Source organism: Ptychodera flava, chromosome 19, assembly GCF_041260155.1.
Source record: "Ptychodera flava strain L36383 chromosome 19, AS_Pfla_20210202, whole genome shotgun sequence".
Classification (NCBI taxonomy): domain Eukaryota; kingdom Metazoa; phylum Hemichordata; class Enteropneusta; family Ptychoderidae; genus Ptychodera; species Ptychodera flava.
This window is the reverse complement of record NC_091946.1, coordinates 18339447-18366300: the sequence shown is the minus strand read 5'-3', so window position 1 is coordinate 18366300 and position 26854 is coordinate 18339447. Positions and strand designations below refer to the sequence as shown.

At 37.5% G+C, this 26854-nt stretch overlaps 1 protein-coding gene across 1 annotated transcript; it reads left to right on the top strand.

Moving 5' to 3' along the window:
• Positions 1 to 1301: 1301 nt before the first annotated feature.
• LOC139118786 (5'-nucleotidase domain-containing protein 3-like) lies at positions 1302 to 26854 on the top strand. The gene is made up of 16 exons (XM_070682242.1): positions 1302 to 1513; positions 3448 to 3623; positions 5533 to 5607; positions 7241 to 7296; positions 8028 to 8118; positions 11492 to 11563; positions 13226 to 13282; positions 14749 to 14809; positions 15496 to 15598; positions 17132 to 17233; positions 19887 to 19971; positions 21899 to 22039; positions 23720 to 23806; positions 24336 to 24400; positions 25166 to 25415; positions 26645 to 26854. Exons 1-15 carry the CDS (start codon positions 1306 to 1308, stop codon positions 25413 to 25415), a joined length of 1629 nt encoding a protein of 542 aa, XP_070538343.1. The 5' UTR covers positions 1302 to 1305; the 3' UTR covers positions 26645 to 26854.

Here is a 26854-nt window from a genome sequence, read left to right as displayed (position 1 = left end):
AAAGATGGCAACATCCGATGATCAATCACTAGAGAATTGGAACAAAACTGGAAATGTTAGAAAATGAACGACAATAGCTGAAAATTCTAATGTTTGCAATGACACTGACACAGTTATGATACAGGGGGGACAACTGATGAATTAAACAGACAGCTAGATGGTTATACCACAGTGAAATGAGGATAAATACCAGAGATTTCTAAAAATCAAAAAGTTTGTCGATAACATAAGGAAAGAAGCGAGGTAAGGCAGACGAAGAATATCTAAAATAATTTGAAATTATAATATAAACATATAAATGCCTATCACGTAGCATATTATTTTCCATGCATTAACACGGACTGTCAACATTTCCGTCATAAAATTATCTCTCCAGATGAAAATGAGTGAACTGGTGTGTACATGAATTGAGTTTTGCCAGACTTGGTGAACGATTTACCAAAGCGAAAGCAATGGCTTATTAATTGATCGATGTTGAACGTTAAATCTCCTTTCCACGTTTTACCCTTTGAGCGCTGTAATTTTCTCCCACAAAATTTTAGTGCAAAATTTTACCAATTGTATGATTTTTCTGTAATTTTTGATAATTTTGGACCAAATCGACATCACATTTCATTGGCTACAGGTTTTTCCCAATTTTTTGCAAAAATTGGAGAAAAATTGACAGGGGTTTATTATATAAAGGGGACAAAAATAGACTTTGGCGCTCAAAGGATTAAAGTTCACGCAAGACGCCTCCAATCTAATACTGAGGAAAACACCATGAAACGTTACGTGTTGTTGTCGCATGTCGCAGTTGTGAAGTCGCAGGTCGCAGTTTGACAAACACGCAGGTCGCTGTTGTGAAGTCGCAGGTTACACGTAGGTCTAAATGCCGAAGTCGCAGGTCGCATGTTTCAAACTCGCGGGACGCAGGTCGCAGTTTTGAAGTCGCAGGTCGCAGGTCGCATGTCGTGACCGGTCTTCCATAACTGTGAATGCGTTAAAATTATAATGCCAGTCCCGTGTTCTGTTTGTGCTCAGCTATCATAGCGCCCTCTACGAGAATAGGTAATCACATGGCGTAGAAAAATTCAGACACTTATTGAAGTTCAAATGTTGGATTGTTGAATTGCCTTGCAATGCACGTATGAAGGAAGGGACCTTTTTGTTACCTCATTATTATTAATTTTGATATAATACTCTCTCAAACAATGACTATAGCTTCATAGTGCCCCTCAATTTGGTACGGCTTCGTGTGAAAATCCGAACTGTCAGCTGAGGCTGAATCAAGTTTATCTGCTAACAAACGCAATGGCGGCCTCTATGAAAACTTTCCACAAGCTGCACTTGCCATTCAGACATTTATGCCGTACATCAAATATCGCTCATAATCGACTGCTTGCAGCGTATGGACCTGCCACAACCGTTTTTGCAACTCCGGGTGTCAAGTTTTACAACAACTGCAGAAACCAAATCAGCGATAGCGAACTTTGGAAAATTTATCACGAAACAAAAAGCTGGTGTCAAGAAGGTAGGCTTTTGTTACGCAATATGTCAATATTTAAAGTCTCAAGTCTCTCAAGTCTCAATTGTGAACTGTTTTTCAGGGCACTCAGACTACTTGCGCATAATTTCAACACGAAATTTTAAGAATTGATGTTGCATTAGTAAAACTATTGCTCCAGGCGGAGATGACACGAGTATGTTTAAGACCCTGAGTTGGGGGCCCCCTCGGGCTCTACTAGCCTTGAAGCCCTGCGTGCCCGGTCCTACTAATTACTGCCCGTCGCTGCCCGTCACTGCCCGTCGACTGCCCGTCAGGAAATTAACCTTCCATGTACTGTAATCAGTCGATCTTTCAATACCAAAGACCACTTATATAATAGAAAGCTACAAATAAGAGTCTGTTTTACTCCAAACGCCCGAGTCCTGTCTCAGAATTAACGTGAATATTGGAGCGCTAAGTTCTCTACTCGACGGGCAGTGATGATAGGCAGTGTTCGGACATCGATTACGATCAGCGTTGCCACTCGTTCGCAAATCAACGTTGTTGGGGTCTGGGACGACAATTTTGTTTGGTTGTATAGTAAGTAATGTTTTTGATATGAGATATCAACTGATTACAGTCGTTGAAAGGTAAATTTCCCGACGGCAGTGACGGGCAGTGGTCGGACGTCGACGGGCAGTATGTATGGCCAATGGTGATGCATGTACGATCACACGATTAGCGTTGCTACTCGTTCGAAAATCAACATTTTTCGGATCTTGGAATATTATTTCGTTCGTTTTTACAAAGAGTAGTGGTCTTTGGTATTGAAATATCGACTGATTACAGTAATTGGAAGGCTAATTTCCTGACGGGCAGTGACGGGCAGTGACGGGCAGTAATTAGTAGGACCCCTGCGTGCCTTCCTGCGTACGATGCTGCGGTGGGAGGCCGTATAGCGCCGCCGGGAACATACAGCATCTTTCGCGGAACTAGGGCCACTCTAGCCTTGCCTTCGGCAGGCAGCGTTCTACAGTGATCAACGTGACACCAGACAATTCTACTAATGAAATGTCCATATGGCGGATCACGGTTGCGGTACTGCATGGGTACAGTAACCGTTGGCGCATTATTGGACAACATGGCCATGGGTAAACAACGGAACTATTGGCAAGGGCAAAGATTAGTGGGCACGGTAACCGTTTCACATTAATGGCACCAGGCTAGTGACCTGGTAAGTCAACAGAGCTACACTGTAAGTATGGGGATAGAGTACCAGCCGAAGGCCCATCCCCCCCCCCCCCCCCTCGAAATGTGTTTAGCTTGTAATCCAAGTATCTGTGTCCACTTATCTGGACACAGTCCCCACTCATCTTATTTGACAACTTCCTTATATAGGTATAGTTTGTAAAATTTGTCCGTTGCGCCACTCTTAGACTGAAAGATCTGTCGCTCGAGGGCGCTGTCTGCACTCCCCCTCTCACAGAGCACCCTGGAGTGACAGATCTTTCAGTCTATGCTACTCTGTAATGTGCATGATAAGGTTCTTATGGTCACTCTCTTCCACAGACTCTTGGAGGTTCAGTGTAGAGTAACTTTGTGTATACCATTTCAATGTCATACTGAAAAACAAAGAATAAACGAAATAACATCATGATTAAAAACTACTAGGTGAACAAAGTACTGGTAGGTACTCCTGATCTTGGCAAAAGCCTGATATATATATATATATATATATATATATATATATATATATATATATATATATATATATATATATATATATATATATATATATATATATATATATATATATATATATATATATATATATATATATATATATATATATGAAACTTTAATATGTTATCTTTAATAACTGCTTTGATGGTACACTTTGAAGTTCTGGAGTCCACTGATCATGTATCTTATTCAAATAATCACAAGTGTTCTCTTGAACTCTGATATTCTGGTTCCAGCACAACAGAACAACCCGTGGATTAACCCAAGGGCAGTGTTTGCTAATAATGAGATCAGCCTGGCAGACATCCACGTCTATGGATTTGACTATGACTATACCTTGGCAACATACACTGATGAGATTCATCATCTTATATACAAGCTATCAAAAGATGTCCTGATCAAATTGAAAAAGGTATATAAACAGAGAGAGAGAGAGAGAGAGAGAGAGAGAGAGAGAGAGAAATGCAGCCAACTTGTAAATTCAGTAAATTTTACAAAGTCATCACTAAACATGTTTCTTAACCCTTTCACCACCATGGTTTGTCCCAAATCCATTGTTTTCTATGGTAAAGTTGGACCTGTACACAGGGAACTGGGGGTGAAAGGGTTAAGCTGATATTCTGATTTATATATTCTCAACCACATGATTTGAAGGGGAAAGTCAAACTGTTCAAAACTGCCCTCCCACTAGACTTGGTTCAAGTCTGTGATTTGTGAATGTTTGGATGGGGTGAACATGATAACTTGTGGTCTGTTTTCATGTAAAACGCGTGAGTGGGGTGAACGCTATACAGGGGAGTTTCTCCCGGAATCACAGACTTGGCTTTCTTTGCACAATCTGCATTGCTATAAATTATTGATGAGATGATGTTTGTATTTACTGATCTAATATTCATAAGATGACATCATCGTATTTGGCATGTTGGGAGGAGTTACCTCTCGAGCACCCAAGAACTGTGCATAAAACTCACATAGCATTGTTGATAAAATGTTGAGTGTGATCAGTCCCACCAAAGTCAGCACAGCCTCTGTTCATCAGCGAAAATGCAATCAAACCAGCCTTCCACTACACAAGTCATATCAACTATCTGGTCGCTGATGTAACCTACATACTGTACTGTCTGATCAGTCCTCTTTCGTTCAACTTCTTGGCTTCTAATTTCCCAGACTATAACTTCCGACAACTTTTCTCTTGTAATCTCGCATGATTTGCAATGGTCAACCGATCAGTTTTAAAACGTGGTCAATGTGCAAACTTTATGCCACATTTGCCTAAGCGTGTAACCAGTGATCTCCCCAGGATTTTCTGATAGAGTGGCGGCTAATTTGCATAACAATCAATGTAATGTTATGGTAATGAGTTTCTATTGTTTACCAAAAATTATAGAGTGGCGGCCACCACTCTATAATAGCTCTGGGGAGAACACTGCGTGTAACGTACTCGATGTAGAAATGGACACCAGAATAACCGGGGGAGAGTTGTCAATCATTTTGTGTTTGCTTTACATCACTGTGTATACAGTCCATCTAGCCGCCGGTACTGTGCAAGAAGTTCAAGTCAGTGAATCCGGCAGAAACTAACTCACTACTGTGCAGACTCAAAGGTTACGCGTTCAATTAATCACAAGGAAAACCTGGCCTAGGCTGTCAATGTCCAAATAGGTTTGTGTGAAATAGGAGAGACACAAGAGAAACTATTACAAAAGATTTTTTTATAGAAATTCACAGACTTGTACCAAGTCTACCCTCCCACCAGCATACATGTACATGTATGTAAAAACATGCCCTGTCACTAATTATAATGCCCATGGCCCTCCAGTATCTGTGGCCTGCCTGCTCCCTACTACCAACAGCCATTCAAGCTCCCCACTGCCCTCTCCCACTCCTGACACCACTTAATCTTCCCTAAGTTCTTTCAACCACAGCATTTTCTTCCCTCTACCTATAGCTATTTTTTGGTACACACTGCCAGGAATTTTCTCTCTTTCTCCCCATCCACTCTAAAAAACCTGTATTTCTTCCCTCTGCACAGCAAAAATTGACGTTTTTCTCCTCACTCACTGGTTATTTCTACATTTGCCTGCCTGCTTAAAAGCTGCACATGAACATTTTGAACTGCTTTGTTGGCTGCACCAAGAGAGGGGGGAGGGGGCAGGAGAAGTTAGGAATACTGAACGACATTCAAACTGTTGTGAAAGACAGAGAAAGAAAAGGGGAGAAAAAAGGCTTCCATACATGCAGTGTCTCTAATGTTGACTTATTGAACATTTTCCTAACTTAGAAAATTAATCCTTTTTTTTACTTTTTTCCTGACACACCAGTACCCAGAAGACATTGCAGATCTTCCGTATCAACCAGATTTTGCGGTGAGAGGTCTTCACTTTGATGTGTCAAAGGTCAGTGATGACGATGAGATATAAGGCGGCAAATTTTACTGTCTGTATGTTGGTTAACGTTTGTGTACGCCCATGTGTAGGTTGGAGTAACAGTCACCAGCCCGAAAGCAAAAAGTTGACTACAGATTGGTTGATACGATTGAGGCATGAAATCTGAAATGATGGACCCAATGAAGATGGAGAATATCAATTTGACAAATTCTCACTAGTACAGGGAGGCTTCTCAAATACACTGTGCCAGTGACAAAAACGTGCAGTAATAATTATGCAGTTTTGAAACTACGGAAACACTTCCAGCAATCATAATACATGTACTGCCATTTTTGTTCTGAGGAATTCCTGACAGCATAAAGGCTAATTTTCATAACAATATTAATTGTTATGTTAATGAGTTTCTACTGTTTTACCAAAAACAAAGAGTAGTGGCCACTATGCTTGAATTACTCTTGGGAAAACACTGACTGCTCAGCGAGACTGCAATTGATACATTTTTCATGTCAATATTAGGTGTTAAGGTTCCAAGACAAGAAATTGACCTTTTTAAGCTAACAATTCTCTAGTGGTTGACAAGCTCAGAACCCCGGTAAATGATATATTTTCAGAAAGCCTAGATATAAGGGAACATTTTGATTACCATAGTGTCACAATTGTTTCCATAGCTATCACGTAACAGGTACTTCGCATAACCTTTCAAAAATCAGTTTCCCTATGTTTTGTTTCAATGCTTTTAGATATAAGGCTGAAATTTGCGTGAGTGCAAGCTGTCCTAAGGATCTTCCAAAGCGTGTCTCAGAATTTTTTTTAAACCTTCTAAAACAATTTTTATGCCAGAAAAACTTCCAGAGCGGTGAATTTAATCCTAGTTGATTTCTTTAAAATTGTGCTCCAAAAAAACTAAGCAAGATATAAAAAATCTGAGACACACTTTGGAAGAGCGTTGTGACAGCTTGCATTCCAGAAAGTTTGAGTCAGATATTTTGAAGAATTGAGACAAAACATAAGGAAAACCGATTTTTGAAAGGTTATGCAAATTACCTGTCACATGATAGTTATGTAAACAATGGTGACACTGTTGCAAAATGTTCCCCTATAACTAGTGCACAATTTATGGAGGTTCTGAGCTTATTAATCACCAGAGAATTGTTAGATCAAAAAGGTCAATTTCTTGTCTTGTTCTGCTCTCCAAGGCATGTGGATACACCAACTCCATAGTTTGGCAACATATCATGCGTGCATGTAAAGCTCACCATGGATGTAAAAAATTTTTTACATCCATGAGCTCACTGATATTGTTGACATTTGAACTGTAGTCCAGACTAGAGCTCCCTTGTCAACAATAACAATGCAGTTTACACATGTAGAGACTGAAATTACAAGTAAAACGCGGTGTATCTCAACATACTTTTGGGAGTAGAACAAGAAACTGTGATTGACATACACAACAAAACTAAAAAACAAAATTACAGCTACCAGCCCTTTTATAATTTGGGAATTTCAAACGAAAATACCAGTACTACTAAGCTTGTTAAAAATCAAATGCTATGGTTGATGTCCAGTATCACCTTGCAGATCAGCTCTGATTGACAGGTTTCCATATTAACCCAGTGTTGTTATATCTCTGTTTAATGTACAGGGTCTGCTGATGAAGATAGATTCATTTCACTACATACAGCTTGGCACTGTGTATAGGTGAGTTTGACTGTACCAGCAGAAATGTGATGAGATCTACTGAAAAATACATGTACTGGTATACTGTCATCTCATTGTTATGGTACATGGAATTACAATGATGATGATATTTATGATTATAAGTGAAATCTTACAATCAATTTGGAGTAAATCGTGCGGCATGGTACCTTAACAACGGATCAGTTTAAACTGTGAAAAGATGAATTTTAAATCTGGGCATAGCTTTGTGCTCATGAACAAGGCATAATACTTATGCAATAATATAACCCTCCTGGCCCATAATAGACGAAAGGAAACTTTGCACGACATAGCCAAGTAAATTGTGGAGTGCAAAGCTTGCTTGTGTCCATTATGGGCCTGGATGGGTACATTATTGCTATTATTATAGTTTTGGCGATGCCAGTGAATTTATACATGTAGAAATCATCTGAGGCCACAATGCCAAATACATGTAATCGGATACATCATACATCAAATTTTTGTACAACAGTTTAACACTTTTTAAAATTTATTTGTAATTTTTTTATTGTGGCCCAAATGGCCATAACGTTTCATTGTTGACAGTTCATTATCAAGATTATGGGGAAAATCTGAAAAAAAATTGCCAGGAAGTGAAAAAACTTGTCTGCGTTATATTTCATAAAGGCAACAAATGGCATAGCATAGGGCATAGCACATCACCAGTACTAAACATGTGACATAATTTTACCCATGATCTATTGTGTTTTCAGAGGTTTGCATCCAGTTCCAGATGATGAAGTGAAGGCTCTGTATGATGGCACACACATCCCTCTAGCCCAGATGAATTCATTTCATGGAACGGTGTGTTCTGATTAAATATCTGAAAGTGACATGTGTTAAGGTTGATTTTGTACAAAAGTGATATCTTTGTGATAATGCTGTATTACCTGTTGCTAGGTAAACGTGTAAAAGTAGAATTATTCCATGCCAACTTGTACTTCATTCCACACGTACAGGTTTTGATGGCAACTCCATTTGGGCAGTGTTCAGCTGTCTGTGTTCATTTACTGAACCAGCATGTTCATCTATTTATGTCAGGTCAAGTTTGTTAAAATCAGTAATGTACATGTATGTGTCAAGTGTAATATGTACATATAGTGTAGCAAACTGCATGTAAACCATTCGGAGATCCCCTATGATATATCCACATACACGATTATCATTGATTCATCCTGGGAAGACATCACGAACATAGTGATTTCTACTGACGTGATATGATCATGATAATCTGTTTTACAGTGGTGTGTGGTCGCTTTGATTTGGGCACCTTTTTTTTACGCTGGCTGACTACACAATTGATACAGGAAAATGTTTTATGGCGATTGTTTGTGCTTGTGTGTGTAAAGATAAGGCAAATGTGGTTGATTTTTGCACTTGAATTTTATGTTAATATTCTGTGCTCTCGCTGTCACTCGTAACGTTCGTAAATTATGAACAAAAATGAAAATTTACGAAAAGAAATTAATGCCCCCTCGGCCATTAACGAATAATTTTGTTATTTTTGAAGCCTGATTTTCGCTTAAGATTATGAATTCCGGGGAAATACTGTCATGTCTCGTCTTTCAAAAACTACTCTGCCCCTATCATCGGCGCATCGACACATGGTGATAGCTTTGGACTTTGACCTGTGATAACATGAGCATGCGCGAAAAGGTTTCAAGATCCCCGGGTCTTGTACTCAGATACTGGTGTGCCATTTATTAGTCCCCACGGACACCGTCCGGGGGGACTTATAGGTTTGGTCATGTCCGTGCGTGCGTCCGTGCGTGCGTGTGTGCGTCCGTCCGTGCGTCCGTCCGTTCACGCAGATATCTCAGAGATGCAAGGAGCGATTTCATTCAAACTTGGTACAAGGATTACTTCATATGTCATACAGATGCACGTCGATTTGTTTTGTGATACGATCCAATATGGCCGCCAGGCGGCCATTTTATTACGATATTTTCATGTACAGAGCCATAACTCAGACATGTTTCAACCGATTTTATTCAAAGTTGGTACAAGGACATTGACCAGTGTCATAGATATGCATGTCAATTTGTTTTGTGATACGATCCAATATGGCCGCCAGGCGGCCATTTTATTACAATTTTTTCATGTACAGAGCCATAACTCAGACATGTTTCAACCAATTTTATTCAAAGTTGGTACAAGGACATTGACCAATGTCATAGATATGCATGTCGATTTGTTTTGTGATACGATCCAATATGGCCGCCAGGCGGCCATTTTATTACAATTTTTTCATGTATAGAGCCAAAACTCAGGCATATCTCAACCGATTTTATTCCAAGTTGGTACAAGGACATTGACCTATGTCATACATATGTACGTCTATTTGTTTTGTGATACGATCCAATATGGCCGCTAGGCAGCCATTTTATTACGATGTTTTCGTGTACAGAGCCATAATACTCAGACATGTATCAAGCGAATTTATTCAAAGTTGGTACAAGGAGATTGACTACTGTCATACATATGCATGTCAATTTGTTATGTGATACGATCCAATATGGCTGCCGTGTGGCCAGTTTGTTACGATTTTTTCATGTACAGAGCCATAAAACTCAGGCATATCTCAACCGATTTTATTCAAAGTTGGTACAAGGACATTAACCTATGTCATACATATGTAGGTCTTTCTTGTATGTAGGTCATTCTTGGCCATTGAGCGCTATCTGTATCAAAGTATTTTTATCACAGACCTAATTAATGAAGAGGACTCTATCCTCTCTGAGGACATGTAATCAAAGTACCCATTAACAAGTGGGGACTGTGTCATCAACGATGACTTGTTACAGTAGTTTCTAGACACCACAACACTCACACGCTGTCAACTTTCCAAATGGATGGTTGAAGTTGATCGAGGGAAGCGGGCAGTTACAATGCTTTAGATGGACAGTATCCTCAGCTGGGAAAGAAAGTTAGAGATAAAAACAGCAACTGATATGAAAAAATTGGAAACAATGAAACCGCCAAGAAGAGATCAAGAACAGTCGGCCTGAAAGACAGTCAAACTACAGTCCGGACCGCGCATGGTTGAATGAGTGTTTGTCTCTGCATAGAGGCACTAAAGCGAGCCGGAAATCTTAGCCGGAATTTTAGTTGTCATAGATTTGTCATTTGACGATATGCAGATTGAATATTTCTGTGAACTTTCCAATTTTAATAGGTTTCCTTCAAAATATTTCACAAGAAACTGTCTCAGCAAATGTTTTGAATACTGATAGTTTTCTCTGATGCTCCAGAGACAATGCTGTGCACAGTTGCACGACGAAAGTTTATCCAGACAAAACAAAATGATGATCATCTGCAGCGATGACTGTCTCTGTGAAAACATTAGCAGGATCACCAGTTTCAGTTTGCGCACTTAAATTTGCAGACTGCCAAATGTTCTGATCAGTGGTTGTCTTAAAAGAATTTTAGAGCTGAACATGGCATAATGACTGCAGCTACAGAGGCAACCGCTGAGAAATAAAATAATAATAAAGATCGACTAATTGAATAACATTCATGGGGCAGTTGACCAAAATGACACACTTTATTGAGACGAGGAAGAAATTTCATGTTACAAGCATTTATGACCCATGATGTAATGTGTTATGCGATGGATCTTTTGAAAATGCGTATCAAAATATGAGTGTTAATCGTCAAAAAAAGCTAAAAAGGAATTTTTCGTTTGCCTTTGTCTCTCATGAAATCATTCATCATTTCCATCCCCTTAAAATCATTTATTGAGTACCAGAAGAACTTGTTGAAAATTGGAGGGCTCAGCATTACATAATTTGTGCTTACTAATATTTTTTGAACCGAATTCGTAAATTTAACTAACAATTTTGAAAGGCTAGCGAGAGCACAGATATTTTGTGTTACTCTATACATGCATATCATGGCTTAGAACACATCAAGTATAAATAACACTGTACCATTCACTATTTTGGATCTTGCCGCATGCCTTTCCCAAAATTCTGTTTTGACTTTTGTAGCACAATCATCCTAACAAACATCCAGTCAAAAGATTGCTCTTATTCCACTTGTGCATACATGTATATTATTTGAAGGATGCAATATGTGATCTACCACATGTCAAGACATAGTAGTCATCAAATAACATAAGTGGCTTTGACGAAGACAAATTTTCATTTTCTTCATCTCTTTCTACCGGTATAAGCAGAGTGGTAATCTAAGACAGATGATGGACATGTTTTCGATTCCCGAGATGACGTTACTGGCAAATATCATTGAGGTCAGTGGTTCCTTTTAAGTTTCTGTATTCAGTTTTGCACCAGACTTACCATAGCCATGTACATCAGCCATATCAGTTTCAATGAAGTTATTGAATCCACACAGAGAAAGTCTTTGTGGGGACAGTAGTGTAGATACTTTGAAAATTTGTCGTACCTTATACCATCATATACGTGTGCCATATGTCCCTGCATGTAATTCCTGCTAGTTTCATCTATCATTATCAGGCCCAGGCTGTCATGGAAAGAGCACTGCCACTGTGCGACTTTCTTGTTCACAAACAATGCACAATGTCTAGATACGAACATCAACATATAGCTGCAACATTTAAAGTTGATGTTGTACATTATGACAAGCATGTTTTAATTTTCATCAACCATGATCATACCTAGATACAGTGTTTACGCTGGTCGTGTAACATGTGTGTGCGTCTACAGTGTGTATGACCTTTAAGTGAAGTTCTGACGACCCTGCTCTTTAAAAGCAGCAAAGCATAATGTAAATAACTGTGAGAGACTTGACTATTAACAGATCTGCAAAAAATCATGATTTTACTTTTCTTTTCAAATTGAATTTGCTAATTCTGATTGGTCAATGTAGTATCCATGCTTACCCTTGTTCAGTTTTGTAATTGTACTTGATTTGTCATTGAAATGTAATATAGCATGGTAACTTGAACATTTTCATCTGATGCCTTACCTAAACATGTCATAGCATCTGGCAAACACTTCTGTTGTGACACATTTTACATTCTCCATCATTTAGCCTCTCTAAATGCAAACAATAAAAAAATAAGTTGTCAAATGGATTTCAGGATAAGGTTTATACGGGTATATATTATCCAGACTTTTGTTTTTAGACTGAAGATGCATTTTGGAAAAATATAAGTTTTGGTAAAAAGGATGGTATAATGCACATGTTAATTGAATTGTTGCATAGAACCAAAGCAGAATGTGTATACCCTTCTTCGGTCTTGACTCAACAGTCACAGAATGTTATGAACTCTAATCCCAAAAGATGCCATCCATAACAGTTGCTTGTTACCATAAGTCTGTGGCATCAAGTGTCAACTGAGCACACGTCTTGTCAGACAATACTTGAATAAATATAATAAATCATTTCATAGTTCACAAATTGATGTCATATGCTTCTCATTGGATCTGTAATATTATCACACACACACGTGTAAGATGCTTTTCATTGATCAATCCTAATGCATGTATGCTTCTCATCGAATCTAATTCTGATGTTGTCTCACATGCGCGTAATATACTTCTCATTGGATCTGTAATATTATCACACACAGGCATCATATGCTTGTCATCGGATCAATCCCAATGTTGTCACACATTTAATACATGTATGCTTCTCATTGAAGCTAATTCTGATGTTGTCTCACACACGTGTAATATACTTCTCATTGGATCAAATGCTGATATTGTCACACACATGTGATATGCTCTCATTGGATCAAATCCTGACATTGTCACACAAGCATTTGCGCGTCTCATAGGATCAAGTCCTGATATTGTCTCTCATTGGATCAAATCCTGATATTGTCTCACACACATGTAATATGCTTCACTTCGGATCAAATCTCTCACAAACGCAATCAACTAAAAAAATTACAACCAATAATATCCTGTCATTGTGAATCTTGCAGTACTTTACAGAGAAGAACATACCATATGACCCGGAGTATCTCTACATCGATGTTCATGTGAGTGAGAATCATTTTACCCCTTTCACCACTATGGTTTGCCCCAAAGCCATTGTTATCAATGGTGATTGTGGACCTGTTTACAGGGTAGTAGGGTGAACAAGTTAATTCTCTTTCTGACCGAGTTGAATCTGGTTGATTATTTCTGTGTGCCCATGACACCTCTGAAATCATTGAGTTTGTGTATTCAAGGTTAAAACAAAGTGAATGATGCCAATTGTAAGTTGGGGTATTTCGTGAATTGACACAAATGTTGTTTCTTCAGGTGGGTATTTGATGGGTGGTAGTTTAGGTAGAATGTGCCTCGAGGACAGATATTCAGACTTTCAAACTTTTACAATTCTTTTCTGATCAACCACTTGTCGGGGTTCATTTTAAAGCTCTCGGTGTAAGAAAACTGTTCACGTCAGTTTTTCGGAAATCCAAAATTTTAGTGTTCCCTATAGATTGTCCATTACTCCGGACAGATTCACAGAACTGTAAGTAGTGCCATTGGTGAGTGATGAAAACAAGACATTGCAAAGGTCAACGTAGACATCATTCCGTTATGACATTATCAGTTTGTAAAATCTTCTACACACGTTATTATGATGCCAATGGCCTATATTTGGGCTTTCAGTTGTGTTTTATCTGCAGAATGAATATAATATAGGAAGAGAGATGGCAGCCATTTGAATATCAAATATCAGAAAATCTTGGGTAATTTGTTTCTCTGGTACCAAAATTTGCACTGTGACCCCCTACTTTATTTCTTGGTTTTGAAAGAGAGTGCTTGAAATATTCTTTGAGGAAAGTTTTAGCAAACATTTAAGTCTTTCACTTTCGAGGCGTATACTACCTCAAATCATATGGACTTTGAAAAGGGGAGGGAGATAGAGTGTACAACAAAGCTGGCCAACAGCTGAACAGGTGTTGGCAGAACAAGTCCAAATATGGTCTGACTGAATTATATATGATTGGTGAATTCACTGCAGTCTCTCTTTGATAGGCAACATGCCAAAAGAAGAAGAAAAAATTGAGTGAAAAATGTTATTCCAAGGATAAAGTATACAGTCAGAGGATGATATAAAAAAAGTTTTGTCAGATTTACAGTAGAAGACACCTGTAGAAATGTAAAATTATGGAAAAATTAGTATTATGAAAAGACGAAGACTGAGTGATTGAAAGTCACTGAAGACAAATAGATGAAGTCATAGTAATAATATTACTGTTGCTTTGATGACTCTATTGAACATGATTTCACCCACTTGACCCTAAAGTTTGTTGATACAGAAATCTTTGTGAAATCGGTAAACTGAAAACATTCAAAAGGCATATATGAACTGCAGTATTTTAGTTCTTCAGTCAAGATGAGTCTGTTGTGAATTTGGCTGCACAGAAAACTACATATCAGTGAGAATACCAGAAAAGGCAGCTTTGCAAGGAAATAAATCAGAGAATATTTTCTATGTCTTCTTTCTTGCCAGGATGCTGTGAAGATTGTCCATTACTCCGGACAGATGCACAGAACTGTGGGCAGTGCCATTGGTGAGTGATGAAAACAGGACAATGCAAAGCTGAACATAAAACATCATTCTGTTATGATATTATCTGTTCATAGAGTCTTTTTCACATGTTGTTATTATGCCTATGGTCTATATTTGTCCTTGCAGCTGTGTGTTGAGTTTGCAAAATCAATTAAATATTAGAAGAGCAGTTTTCATTTTGATGGCCAAGTGAAGTTTCAGTTCCAAAATATGATGATTCCTCACTGATTACTCTAGAAATGGGAGCTAGGGATTACGGATTAGTTCATAACCTGAGTGTACTGTATATGTAAAGGTGTGTGCCGTGCTACTCTAGAATATTATCAATTAGCGTGGCTGTACATCTTTGGAGGGCGAACGCTCAAAAACATAAGATTCTAAAGGTAGTGCCTTGAAACGATCCTTTTTCCTCAATTTTGCATGATCTGCCTGCAGATTCAATTTTCAGGGTCATATTTATTGACCATTAGCATAAAAATTAGATGTAAAAAACACAATATAAATAGTGAAAAGAAAATGCCAATTTAAGAGATAAAGACTGTAAAAGACTGAGTGGCAGAGATAGACCATCCACACAGCTTGAAACCACGAGATCAGACCAATGGAGTTTGCACCCAGTGTAGTAGAGTGAGTGTCACAACTAGCTACTGTATGTTTTTGCTTTTTTCCTTTTCATATCGTCTGCAGGCAAATATCTAGAGAGTGGACAAAAAGTATCTGAATTGCTGCGGAGACTGAAAGAGATTGGCAAGGAGGTGTTCCTCATCACCAACAGTGCATATGACTTTGTGTGAGTATTGGAACAAGAATTGAAAAAAATTACAAGTCCCAGGGCAAATGGGTCATACACACACTGCCTTCTCAGGTCTTGGGGTTTTGCAATGTAATTCACAGCCTACAAAATGTACCCTTTGAAGTTGTCTGGCTAAGGGAAAGTTTGGCAAATAAAAGGGTTAAAAAAGTAGACAATGAGATTTGAATTGTTCTATATTTTGTTGAAACTGTCTGCCAACCGGTGAAATTTTCAATGTACTATCAAGCTCACACAACCAAGAACACTTAAACCTGTATTGATAATCAGTAGATCTTTGATTATAAGGTAGAACATGCATATGGAACAATTTTTTGGATGCTGAAATTTCAAAAATACTTTCGTGATCTTCTGCGGCTGTGGACGAATTTTGAAGCCTGTAGAGTTAACAAAGTTTTCACAATCTTCATTTAGAGGCCGTCGATCATAAAAGCTGACACACGAAAAACGTAATTCTTTCGTTTAGGGGGGGGTAAAAGCTCATTTCGTTTTGTGTGCGTCAAAATCGCATAAGGATTTTCTATTGTTTTCGAAGTGCGACTTCGCAGCGAGAACGCAATGTTACCTTTGCGTTCATCGAGAACTGATTGACTACAAAATACGGAGACAGAAAAGACAATGAAAAGACATGAATGTGAAATAGATACTTGTATGCTTTTTTAATGTGAAATATGTACGCGAGACATTTTCCTACGTGCGAAATACATTAAAATGTGCTGTCTTAAAAAGTGAAACGTGATAAAGTGGACATTTATTAATTGATGTGCCCTTCCGGTATATTTTCATGGGCGTGCAGATCGGAGATCATGCGTGTGGGTTTGTCAGAAACGGCATCATAATACAAAATTGATTTCGCATAAGAACTTTCGTTTTGAGGGGGGAGGGAGGGGGTTTCAAGTAAAACGAAGGAATTACGTTTCTTGTGCGTCAGCTTTTATTATCGACGGCCCCTTATGAAAATCAAAACTTTTTGATTTATTCACAATGCAGTTAACACTGAGTATTTTGAATTGTGAATATTTGGAAATTTTAGGCGAAAGGTTTTGCCAGGTGAACCCAGATTTTTATTCTTAATGATAAATGAGTTGTTTAAAGTGTCTGTTTGCAAAGTTTGAACAAAAGTTTAAAACGTTTAGTTTTGAGGAGGGATACTGCATGATATTTCATCACCAGCTTTTTCAAATACTTTGTAAGATCGATGTACGTCATATAATCTCTCCAAATTTGCATGCAGCAAATTTTGTTTGTATATGCTATGCCAAATGGTTTCAGCCCTCTCACAAAATTAACTTGTCTTTATATGTGAATCTGTGTTACTGAAATTCTACTCTACAGTGAACATTGTGTCTGTGTGATACTTTCGTCAAATATATGTGCATAAGTTTTAAATTGTAAGAAATAATTTTGATGTGTTTATAGTCTGTAGTATTAGCAGAACAGATTTAACTGGACCACTTCCAATCTCATTGTTGAATGATAATGAAGTTTTTATTCGCATCTGATCATTTTCAGAGCAAAAGGTATGAACTACATCGTAGGTCCTGACTGGATAGATTTATTTGATGTTATTGTGACAAATGCGAGAAAACCCCACTTTTTTAGCGACACCCAAAGGTAAGACGTCCTCCACCCTTTCATCACTATGGTTTGGCCAAAACCCATTGTTATCAATGGTGAATATAAACCTGTTTACAGGGAATTGGGGGTGCACAGGTTATGGCAAAATGTGCCTTTGGGAAAGTGTTTTCAGACTCAAATGTTTACAATACTTTTCTGGTCTATTGCTTGTGCAGAGTTTTGTGAAATCTGTTGAGTAGATGAAGCTTTCACCTCATATTTTGTAAAAATTGCAAACTTTATTTTCCCCATAGAATTGTCATAGATATAGCAGTCATATTGGATTTTAAATATCAGTTAATTTGATCTACAACCAAAATTTTCATTGCGACTCCTCATTTTTTTTCATGAATATGACAGAGTATGGTTTTAAAGTTTCCTTGAGGAAAGCGCAAACAAAAGTTTAGCATTTTCAGTTTAAAGGTGTATACTACCTTATTATCGACAGTAAGCTTACCTTATTCACCAGGGCCACCCATTTCTTTTTCTAATCTCCTATTACCATTTCAAAACATCCACTGTGCTCAACATTTAAAAAAAAATATGTGAATGTACATATGTTATTATATGTACATTCATATGTTATTATTACAAATGTAACCAGATATGAACTGTAAATGCTCACGTGTTTCATTATATATTGCAGTTATGTGTAAATTTGAACCTTTGCCACATGTTTGCAACTTCATTGAAAGAATTAAGATCAGCATAATGAACAATATTCACCACAGATTAACTCTATAGGTCATTAAGTATTCAAATATGCAATTAGCTGAAATAAAAATAATTAATTTCTTTGACTGCTGTCATTGTATCACCACTTTACATAGCAAGTGTAATTGCCTTTGGTCAATTCCTTCAAACTATATTGTATTCCAAACTTTGAAAGCTCATTAGATATGCAGACTATAAATTAGCTGACATGAAAACTTAAGTGCCAAATAACTTCCAATATTGGTATATTCTTGTATAATCATCAATGTACATAGCATGTTATGCCAACTTTGATCAAATAAATCCAAGTATATATCCCTAATTAGGAAAGTTCATTAAATACACAAATTAGGAATTGGCTGAAGCAAAAATGCTTAATGCCTTTCAATAATGTTAGCCTACATAATAGTATCTTTAATGTACATAGCAAGTTTCATCAATTTTGGTCATGTAAATTCAAATATATATCCCCAATTTCAAAAATTCATTAAATATGCAAATTAGGAGCTGGATGAAGTAAAAATGCTTAATGACTTTCAATAATGTCGTATCCTAGTATCTTTAATGTACATAGCAAGTTTCGTCAACTTTGGTCCAGTCAATACAGATAAATATCCCTGATTATGAAAGTTCATTAAATATGCAAATAAGGAATTGGCTAAAGTTCAAATGCTTAATGACTTTCAATAATGTTCTATCACAGTATCTTTAATGTACATAGCCAGTTTCATCAACTTTGGTCTCGTCAATTCAGATCAATACCCCTAATTAGGAAAGTTCATAAAATATGCAAATTAGGAATTGGCAGATGTAAAAATGCTTAATGACATTTAATAATGTTCTATCATAGTATCTTTAATGTACATAGCAAGTTTCATCAATTTTGGTCTTGTAACTTCAAATATATGTCCTTAATTTCAAAAGGTCATTAAATATGCAAATTAGGATTTGGATGAAGTAAAAATGCTTAATGACTTTCAATAATGTTAAATCATAGTATCTTCAATATGCATACCAAGTTTCGTCAATTTTGATCGAGTAAATTCAGATATATACTCCTAATTAGGAAATTTCATTAAACATGCAAATTAGTAATTATCTTTCACGTCACCCCTTAATATCTTTCAAAGCTGATATACCTTGGTGTGATCAACATTTGTAGCGAATCTCATCAAATTATGTGCAGTCGTTGTCAATATATATCAGTTTTTTCTAAAATCATTAATTATGCAAATGAGCAAAAAGTAAGCAAGCCACACCCACCAAAAACTAATCAGTTCTTGCCATTTGCAAACTGAATCTATGTACCAGATTCGATTTTGATCTAATGAGCCGTTTTTGAGATATTGAGTACACAGACAGACAGACAGACACACAGACACACAGACAGACAGACATCGCTGCGACATATGCTCACGTGTGTCAACACGTGAGCGTACATAATGTTAATGTTAAAATGGAATGAGTAATTCTGTTGGTCTTAGGTGCAGGATCCAAATATTTTTTACTGCATTTGGCCCCGTTGTAATGTGTTCTACGGAAAAGTTGGATTGCTAAAAACTATTGGGGAAGTACTCCAAATTACTACTTCCCATAACCACCAATAGAGGGTGCTCTTCACTCCAGGCTCTTGGCTGTGGTCAATATGATCAGGTTTGGCCAATAAAGCAATGTTTCATTTTGGCCTATAGTACGTGAATTCTAAATCAGAAAGGTAAAGGTGATTTTGGGTAAAAAATGTAATTTTTCTGCGCAATTAAATTTTCAGGAATAAAGTATATTGAAAGATTCCTTTTGGATTTTGAAGGCCAAAGTTAGATGAATTTCTCACCTAACAGTGAAATTTTATGGCTGTCCTATGAGATATACAAGACTCTATATCCTTGAAAATCTTCTGACAGTTGTTATTTTGTGTCTTCTGTTCTATCTACAACAGACCTTTCCGTCATTTCAATAAGAATACCAAAAGTTCCCAGTGGCAGAGAGTTTTTCAGTTTCGAAAAGGAGACATTTACCTTGAGGTAGGTACACTTAGGCACTATAGTCTTCGAATTTTGCCGCAATTACCATGGAAAGAGAAAATCTGACCAATCACAGATTTTAAGCGGGTGGCTGCTTTTTAAAAACAGCGCCCTCACATGGGCATTTTGAATACCAAGGAACGCCCCCCTGACCATATATGAGCATATTTAGATTACAGGTGACTGTATACTTTTAACATCGATGGTGAATTGATAACCCGGCACAACATTGCAAAATTTACTCTATTTTAGAGAAACTTCCTTCAGTATGACTGTGACTTCAAATTCACCTCTCAGCTCATATTTTTATACATTTAGAAAAGTTTAATCAAAACTAAGTGCATGTCAATGACTGAATCTTGAAACACATCACTCAAAAAAAGTGGAAACCCGCATTTTATCTGACACTTTGAGAATGCAGCACTCATCTAATTGATGTTGGTGTATAAAATTGAATTTTCTGTGTTTAATCACCTATACAATGAAATTTCATCATACACACATTTTTGTCTTTGTTATTTGAGATAAATTAGGATCTAAATAAATGATATATACATTTGATTCATGTTCTTGTTATAATTCACGTTCAAGCCGTAACTGGAAGCAACTATTCAACGTGCACATACTTTACACAATACAGTCAGTCATGTGAAATCAGCAAAAATATTTTACTGTGTTCATACATGCTATTGATAACAATAATAGTGTTCTGTTGTGTTTATTTACACATGCAAGTTACGTGTGAATCCATGATTGCATTTGACACAAATTTAAAGTCCGAGGTCATCTTTTTGTCAAATTGATTTTGGAATCATGTAAATATCAATAAATTCTTTGCAAAGTAACATCATTTTGAGTGAACTCTTTGTTCCTTGTCATTATGAAGGGCCTGTAGCTGCACTTTAGTCATTTTTTTTCACAATTTTTTGTTTTGTATGTCAACAGCAAGTTCCTGTACTAACCAAAGCATGTTGAAGCATGCGCTTTTCAGCGTGCCAACACAGCGACTTATTGTTTACATGTGAATTCTTGCCAGGATCAGGGTTCACTCGTCAACAATAACAATGCAGTTTACACATGTACAGAGAGAGTTGACAAGCTGAATACTGTGTATCTCAACATGCTTTGGGGAGTAGAACAAGAAACTGTAGTTGACATACAAAACAAAAATGGGGTGAAGTCACCAACAGTTACAGCTCCTGACCCTGTAATCATTAGCATACGGCCTCATATTTATAACAAACAAATTCTACCATAATGTTGTTTCATAGTTGTATTGTGATGCAAGTGTGACATTTGTGAAATATCAATGCTGTTTATAATTCCAAGATTATCCAAGTGCAATGTGTGATGGCGGGTCTTGAATGCTGCCGGTATTTTTATTTAGAACACAAACTTGAATCAGACACACATTGTACAAGTGTCAAGTCTTCTTGACTGTGACTCTGGCTGATATATCCTGGACAAGCGATATGTGCATTATGAGTAGCGAAAAAAGGACAAGACTTGAACTACCGGCCCATTTGCTTGTTTGTTGGCCGTTGTTAGCTAGACACTGAATTATGGATACCATTGAGAAGGGAGAACTATCGAACTCATCTGACAAAAAGCAATGTTTGTGATATTCCTGTGCTGGTTAGTCCTGGTGATGCATACAATATATCGAAAATAGGCGTTTTTGGAAACAATAAAATGCAGTCGGGGCAAAGCGGATATTATTTGATAGTTCCTCTTTGAAGAGATATTCATCAATGTGTTGATCAGAGGGCTATGTGTACCTTGAAACTGTTTATAGTCTTAAGATGTCTGTTGAATAATAACTTGCGGTGTTGTTATCATACAATTTATTAATCTTAGGTACCCCCCCACCACCAAAGCATTGGCAGATAGAGATAATGGTTCATATTTTGTTATTTGTTATTCGTAGGGAAATTTAGAGCAACTTCATCAGATGACAGGTTGGGTGGGTTCATCTGTCCTGTATTTCGGAGACCATGTGTACAGTGACCTTGCCGACCCCTGCCTCAGACATGGCTGGAGGACCGGTGCCGTGATACCAGAACTAGAGGTATACTATCATACAGTCACTAGTGTTTTTGTAGACATTATGTAATGTCTACAATATTATTCCAGCATGATACCAGGTACCAGTCTTTCAAGGTAACCCCTCGTTTTAATCTAGGTCAGAGGCCTAGAAATGCAAATTTAATTATGCCTGTGTTTGTGCTCTCTAATCAACCAGTCTTTTTCATCAATGTTCCACAGCTAGACTTCACAGAGTATCGAAGGATTGCCTTTGTTTGATTGAATAAATCCATGGTATCAGGGCTCGAAATTAGCGGTAGTCCCGCGTCCACAGACTACCAACTTTTCCCTGGGGCTACCAAAACCCGTGAAATGGTAGCCCGCAGGGACTACCAAAGCCTCAGACATGAAATTACTTAGTGGGCGACATGATACTGATCGCTGTGAGATGAGCGACGCTCATACAGTCAACCTAGTTGGACACAGAAAGGCCAAACTATGACTTTGTTAGGCAAATGAAAAGGCAACAGTGCAGTCGACTTTGTTGCGACAAACTTTCAACAAAATATCATTATCTGAACTGATGCACTTGGATGACGGGCTCGGGAAATGCAAAGAAAAAGCTGTCGGGCCATCCACAAATTACGCTTTCCGAAGTGTACGAGATCATCCCATGATAGTGTACTATGGTGGAGAAATATAGCTGAAATTGCCACGAAAGTACATGTATTAGGAACATGACTGTACCAAGTTGTCATCCTGAAATTCATAGCCAATTTTATTTTTAGCCATGTTATGTTTACACGTGCTGAGTGAAAATTCGTTGTCATGGCCAACATCAAAATTTGCGTATAGGCTCTGCGTATGTGTGAATAGATCGTCAAATTTTGAGGCGTCAAAGTTGTCCACTACACATGCTATACCGTTCTCCTAGGGCTATGATCTGTGGGTATTGATGTCAAATGACTAGAAAATTCACTTCCTGGATAGAATCACGCAAAATAAATCTTTCATTGTCTAGATATAAATAAAATATCCTTTACAAAAAAAATCTTCATTCATGCATGGGCTACCAGACCTTGTCACTGGGCTACCAACTTCAGAAAATGGTAGCCCAATGGGACTACCTGTGAAAAATGTTAATTTCGAGCCCTGTGGTATTGAGACAAGCATCATGTCCGAAGCTATTTATCAACAAAGTTGACTTTAATACTTTTAGATATATTCTATTTCAGCTCCATGGCAGTTAGATAAAAGTGAAATGACAATTATTGTAACGTTGCAAAATTTTTGCATGAGTTGTATCTTTTATCATGGGCCTGCCGTGTCTTGAAACGTGACATTAAACAATAACTAATACTGGTACCATTTACAGACTTCTTGTCTTTTTGCAAGAATGAGGTTGTTATTAGTTGAGTGTCATCATTGCTCAGACCTTTTGGTCTAAGCTGATGCTAGGTCAGAGGTCATCTCTTATAGGATTTCGTCATAGTTGACCTTTATACCTGAAATTGAAAAAAAAAAACCATAATACAATAAATTCATCGCGGTAGAGGTTCTGAAAATGAATACATTACTACAAAAATTCCAATGCATCAAGTTATTGAATTCACTGAACAACCAATTCAACCAATTCAAATATGACTTGTCTGTTTTCATATTTTTATCTGTCGTTCTGTATATACTACAGTAATAATTCTTTGCTGTTTTTTTATCTCTGCAGTATGAAATCAACACCATGAACTCGACATCATTCAAGGAATCAGTGACCTGGCTGGTAGCACTACAGAATCTCATAGAAAACATGCAGGTACCAAGATTTCCCATGCAAATAGTTTGTGATGCTGTCTCAGCCCTGAGGGGTAGAATGTTCCTTTGGGGACAGTTTTTGGACTCTCAAATATTCTAAAATACTTTCCTGTTTTTGTTGACTCTTTTTGAAAGTTATATTAAACTTTTATGAAAATCTAAGAAATTTTAAATCTCCATAGAGTTAACATTTTAATGTCCTATGTTTCCTCAGAACCAAAGTTTTTTTGTCTTGGTTTATTTTAGTGGTGATGGTTTAAATTTTCCTTGAGGAATTTTTAGCAAAAGTTGAAATCTTTCAGTTTCCAGAAATTGCTACCTTAACCATCCATTTGGTTAAAGCTGTTGTTTTCTAAGCCATAGCTAGACACCTAAAACAAGAATTAGGGATGACTGGGTTACTTGACACATACTACTTGCATTTCAGATGTGGAGGTTGACAGATACTCATGTTATATATAGATTTCATGGTTATCGAAATAGACATGGTTTTGTTTCACGTATCTTTTCTTAATTATTTCCATAATCAGATCCACGATACTCCGGAGTGTCAGGCTGTTATCCAGGAATGGTTGAAAGAACGGAATCAGCTCAGGTAATCATGTCTTTCCAATATTTTGTCGATACAGACTGAAATACACAAAGACAGATGTAAGCAGCTCTCACTGGCAGGCAGACAGGAAGGTGGAAAAAAGTAATAGCCATCCCTGTTAATCATGCTGTGTGCCAATATCACATGTACTTCGTGGCTTGTATGATAGAGTCTTCTTCAGTGAAAGGAAATGTTTTGAAACTATTGGCATCAGTGTTGGGACTATGGACAGATGTTTCTGGCCATTATTCAAAGACGAGAGAAATCTTAAAGATTTTTGTGAACAAGACTCATGAGGGCTCACTTCAACCAGACAGGAAAGCAGTTGAACAGAAACATACTGGTAGATAGACAAACATGTGCAAGTAAATAGTTTAATAAGTAGGCAGGTGTACTTTGGGTAATATGCAAATGAAGTCTGTATGAACCTTCCCACTGCCACCATCTAATACAACTCTATGGCTTGTATGACAAAGATGGACTTAAAGAGAGGGCAAAGAACGTAAAGGGTTAAAAATCTGTTACATGTGCAAGTGAGTGGTCTGGCCAAAATAGTTTTATAGACAAGGCTCCTTAATTGAAGATCTTGACCCAAAACTAATACGTAAATCAGTTTTGAAAGCAATTGTATCCTCCGAGCTTTAAACACAAACTCCATTGTATAAAATGCTTTATATTCTAGTCATGTATGCCAACACAAAATATTGTGTTTATACACTGATGAAGCCGTCAATAAATAATAGATTTTCCATTTGCTTTTTTTCCCAGGATTGCAACAAAGGAAGTATTCAATCCCAGATTCGGCAGTCTTTTCCGGACCTACCACAATCCAACCTATTTCTCCAGAAGGCTTTCACGCTTTGCTGACTTCTACACCTCGGATATTGTCAACTTCCTGGACTACCCCCCTAATTTCACCTTCTACCCACGGAGGTCAGCCCTTCCGCATGAAAACTACCACAGCGCCGGCTCTCTGATAAACTCTAGCCACAACCACGTAATCAGTCAAAACCAGTAGGTACGTCTTCCACCACAGTTTCCCATGTTGTTTTTCAACACAATTGGAACTATTTTTGGATAGTTACGTGAAGTGACTCTGTTAAAGGGCCAGAAGCCATAACTTTCAATGATTTTTCCACATTTTTGTTTTTTAGATGTCAACTACAGTTTCTTGCTCTACTCCCCGTGCATGTTGATATACTCAGTATTCAGCTTGTCAACTTCTTGTCAAAGCCTGTACATGTCAGACTATTGCTATTGTTGACAAGTTAAATCTTGTGTAGACAAGAATTCAAGTGTAAACAATAACTGTATTTTTCACGTATAGATGCTGAGCTGACAAGCTAGATGGTAGGTGTTTCAACATGCTTTCGAGAGTAGGACAAGAACTTGCAATTGATATGAAAAGAACAAAAATATTGAAAAATATATTCAATAGTAGAATACAACTGGCTGTAGACACTTGTCAGGAATAGAGTGCTAGTTGTTGCAGTAAAAACGATAATTGACGCTCAATCACAATTTTCATTCAAAAAGATTTTTGGAAAATAAAGAACAAGGCAAGCGTAAATGTGTTCATTTTGTGAACTTTTTCGCTACCACGCATATGTCCAAAACTGATTTGACCTTCAATCAAATGCTTTGAAAATCTACAATAGTATAATGAGGTATGTCATTGATGTGCTTATAACATGTACCAGGGAAAAAGAAACCATTTCAAGGAGAGAGAGACAAAGTCATTTACGTAGATTGATGACGCAATATTGCAGCTTTGTTGAAATATGTTGTTATGCGTAAATAAAAGACATTAGTAGCTATTCTGAAACAGTAGCTGTTGATCAACTCTGCAAAAGTTTAAAAATTGTCTGGAAAGAGGTTAGACGAAGTCAAAACAAGACCACTAGATCTCTACAAACAATGTTTGCAAATGATGCATTCTGGAAAGTTAGCGGGATGTGTGGATGTGTGTGGTGCTGTTTTGACTACGCATGACCTCCGTCCAGAAAATATTCACAAACTTTCACAGAGTTGATTTCTTCGTCATTGACTGATATTGCTAACTAGACGATAATTACTCTAGACAGTATTGGCAACTCCTCAATTTAGAAAGTATGGCTCGTTCCCATAGTGCCAACGGTTCAACCCAAACCACTGTTTTTTAGAGAGCGGATCATCTCTTGTGCATCCCAGAAAGATGGACTTATTGGCCTCTAAAATATAGCACATGGGTTTTCATTAACATTTCAGATGCTTGTAAATCAAACAGATCTGCAACGGAGATTCTGTGCCGCCATGTAGAGACCATACATGCATGGAGCAATTGGACCAATTTGTGTTGTCAAAGAAGAAAATGATAGGTTTGTAAATTGTTGAAATGAAAGGGTTATGTTCATCGCGTTGGATACGTGTCCTGCTATGCTGTTATGTAAATCACTACAGTGTGATTCACAATGTTTG

Coding starts and splice junctions, on each gene's coding strand:
- LOC139118786 (XM_070682242.1), top strand. CDS start 1,306: ATGAAAACTTTCCACAAGCTGCACTTGCCATTCAGACATTTATGCCGT. Junction 17,234..19,886: donor TTTTTTAGCGACACCCAAAG/GTAAGACGTCCT, acceptor TATCTACAACAG/ACCTTTCCGTCATTTCAATA. Junction 24,401..25,165: donor AAAGAACGGAATCAGCTCAG/GTAATCATGTCT, acceptor TTTTTTTCCCAG/GATTGCAACAAAGGAAGTAT.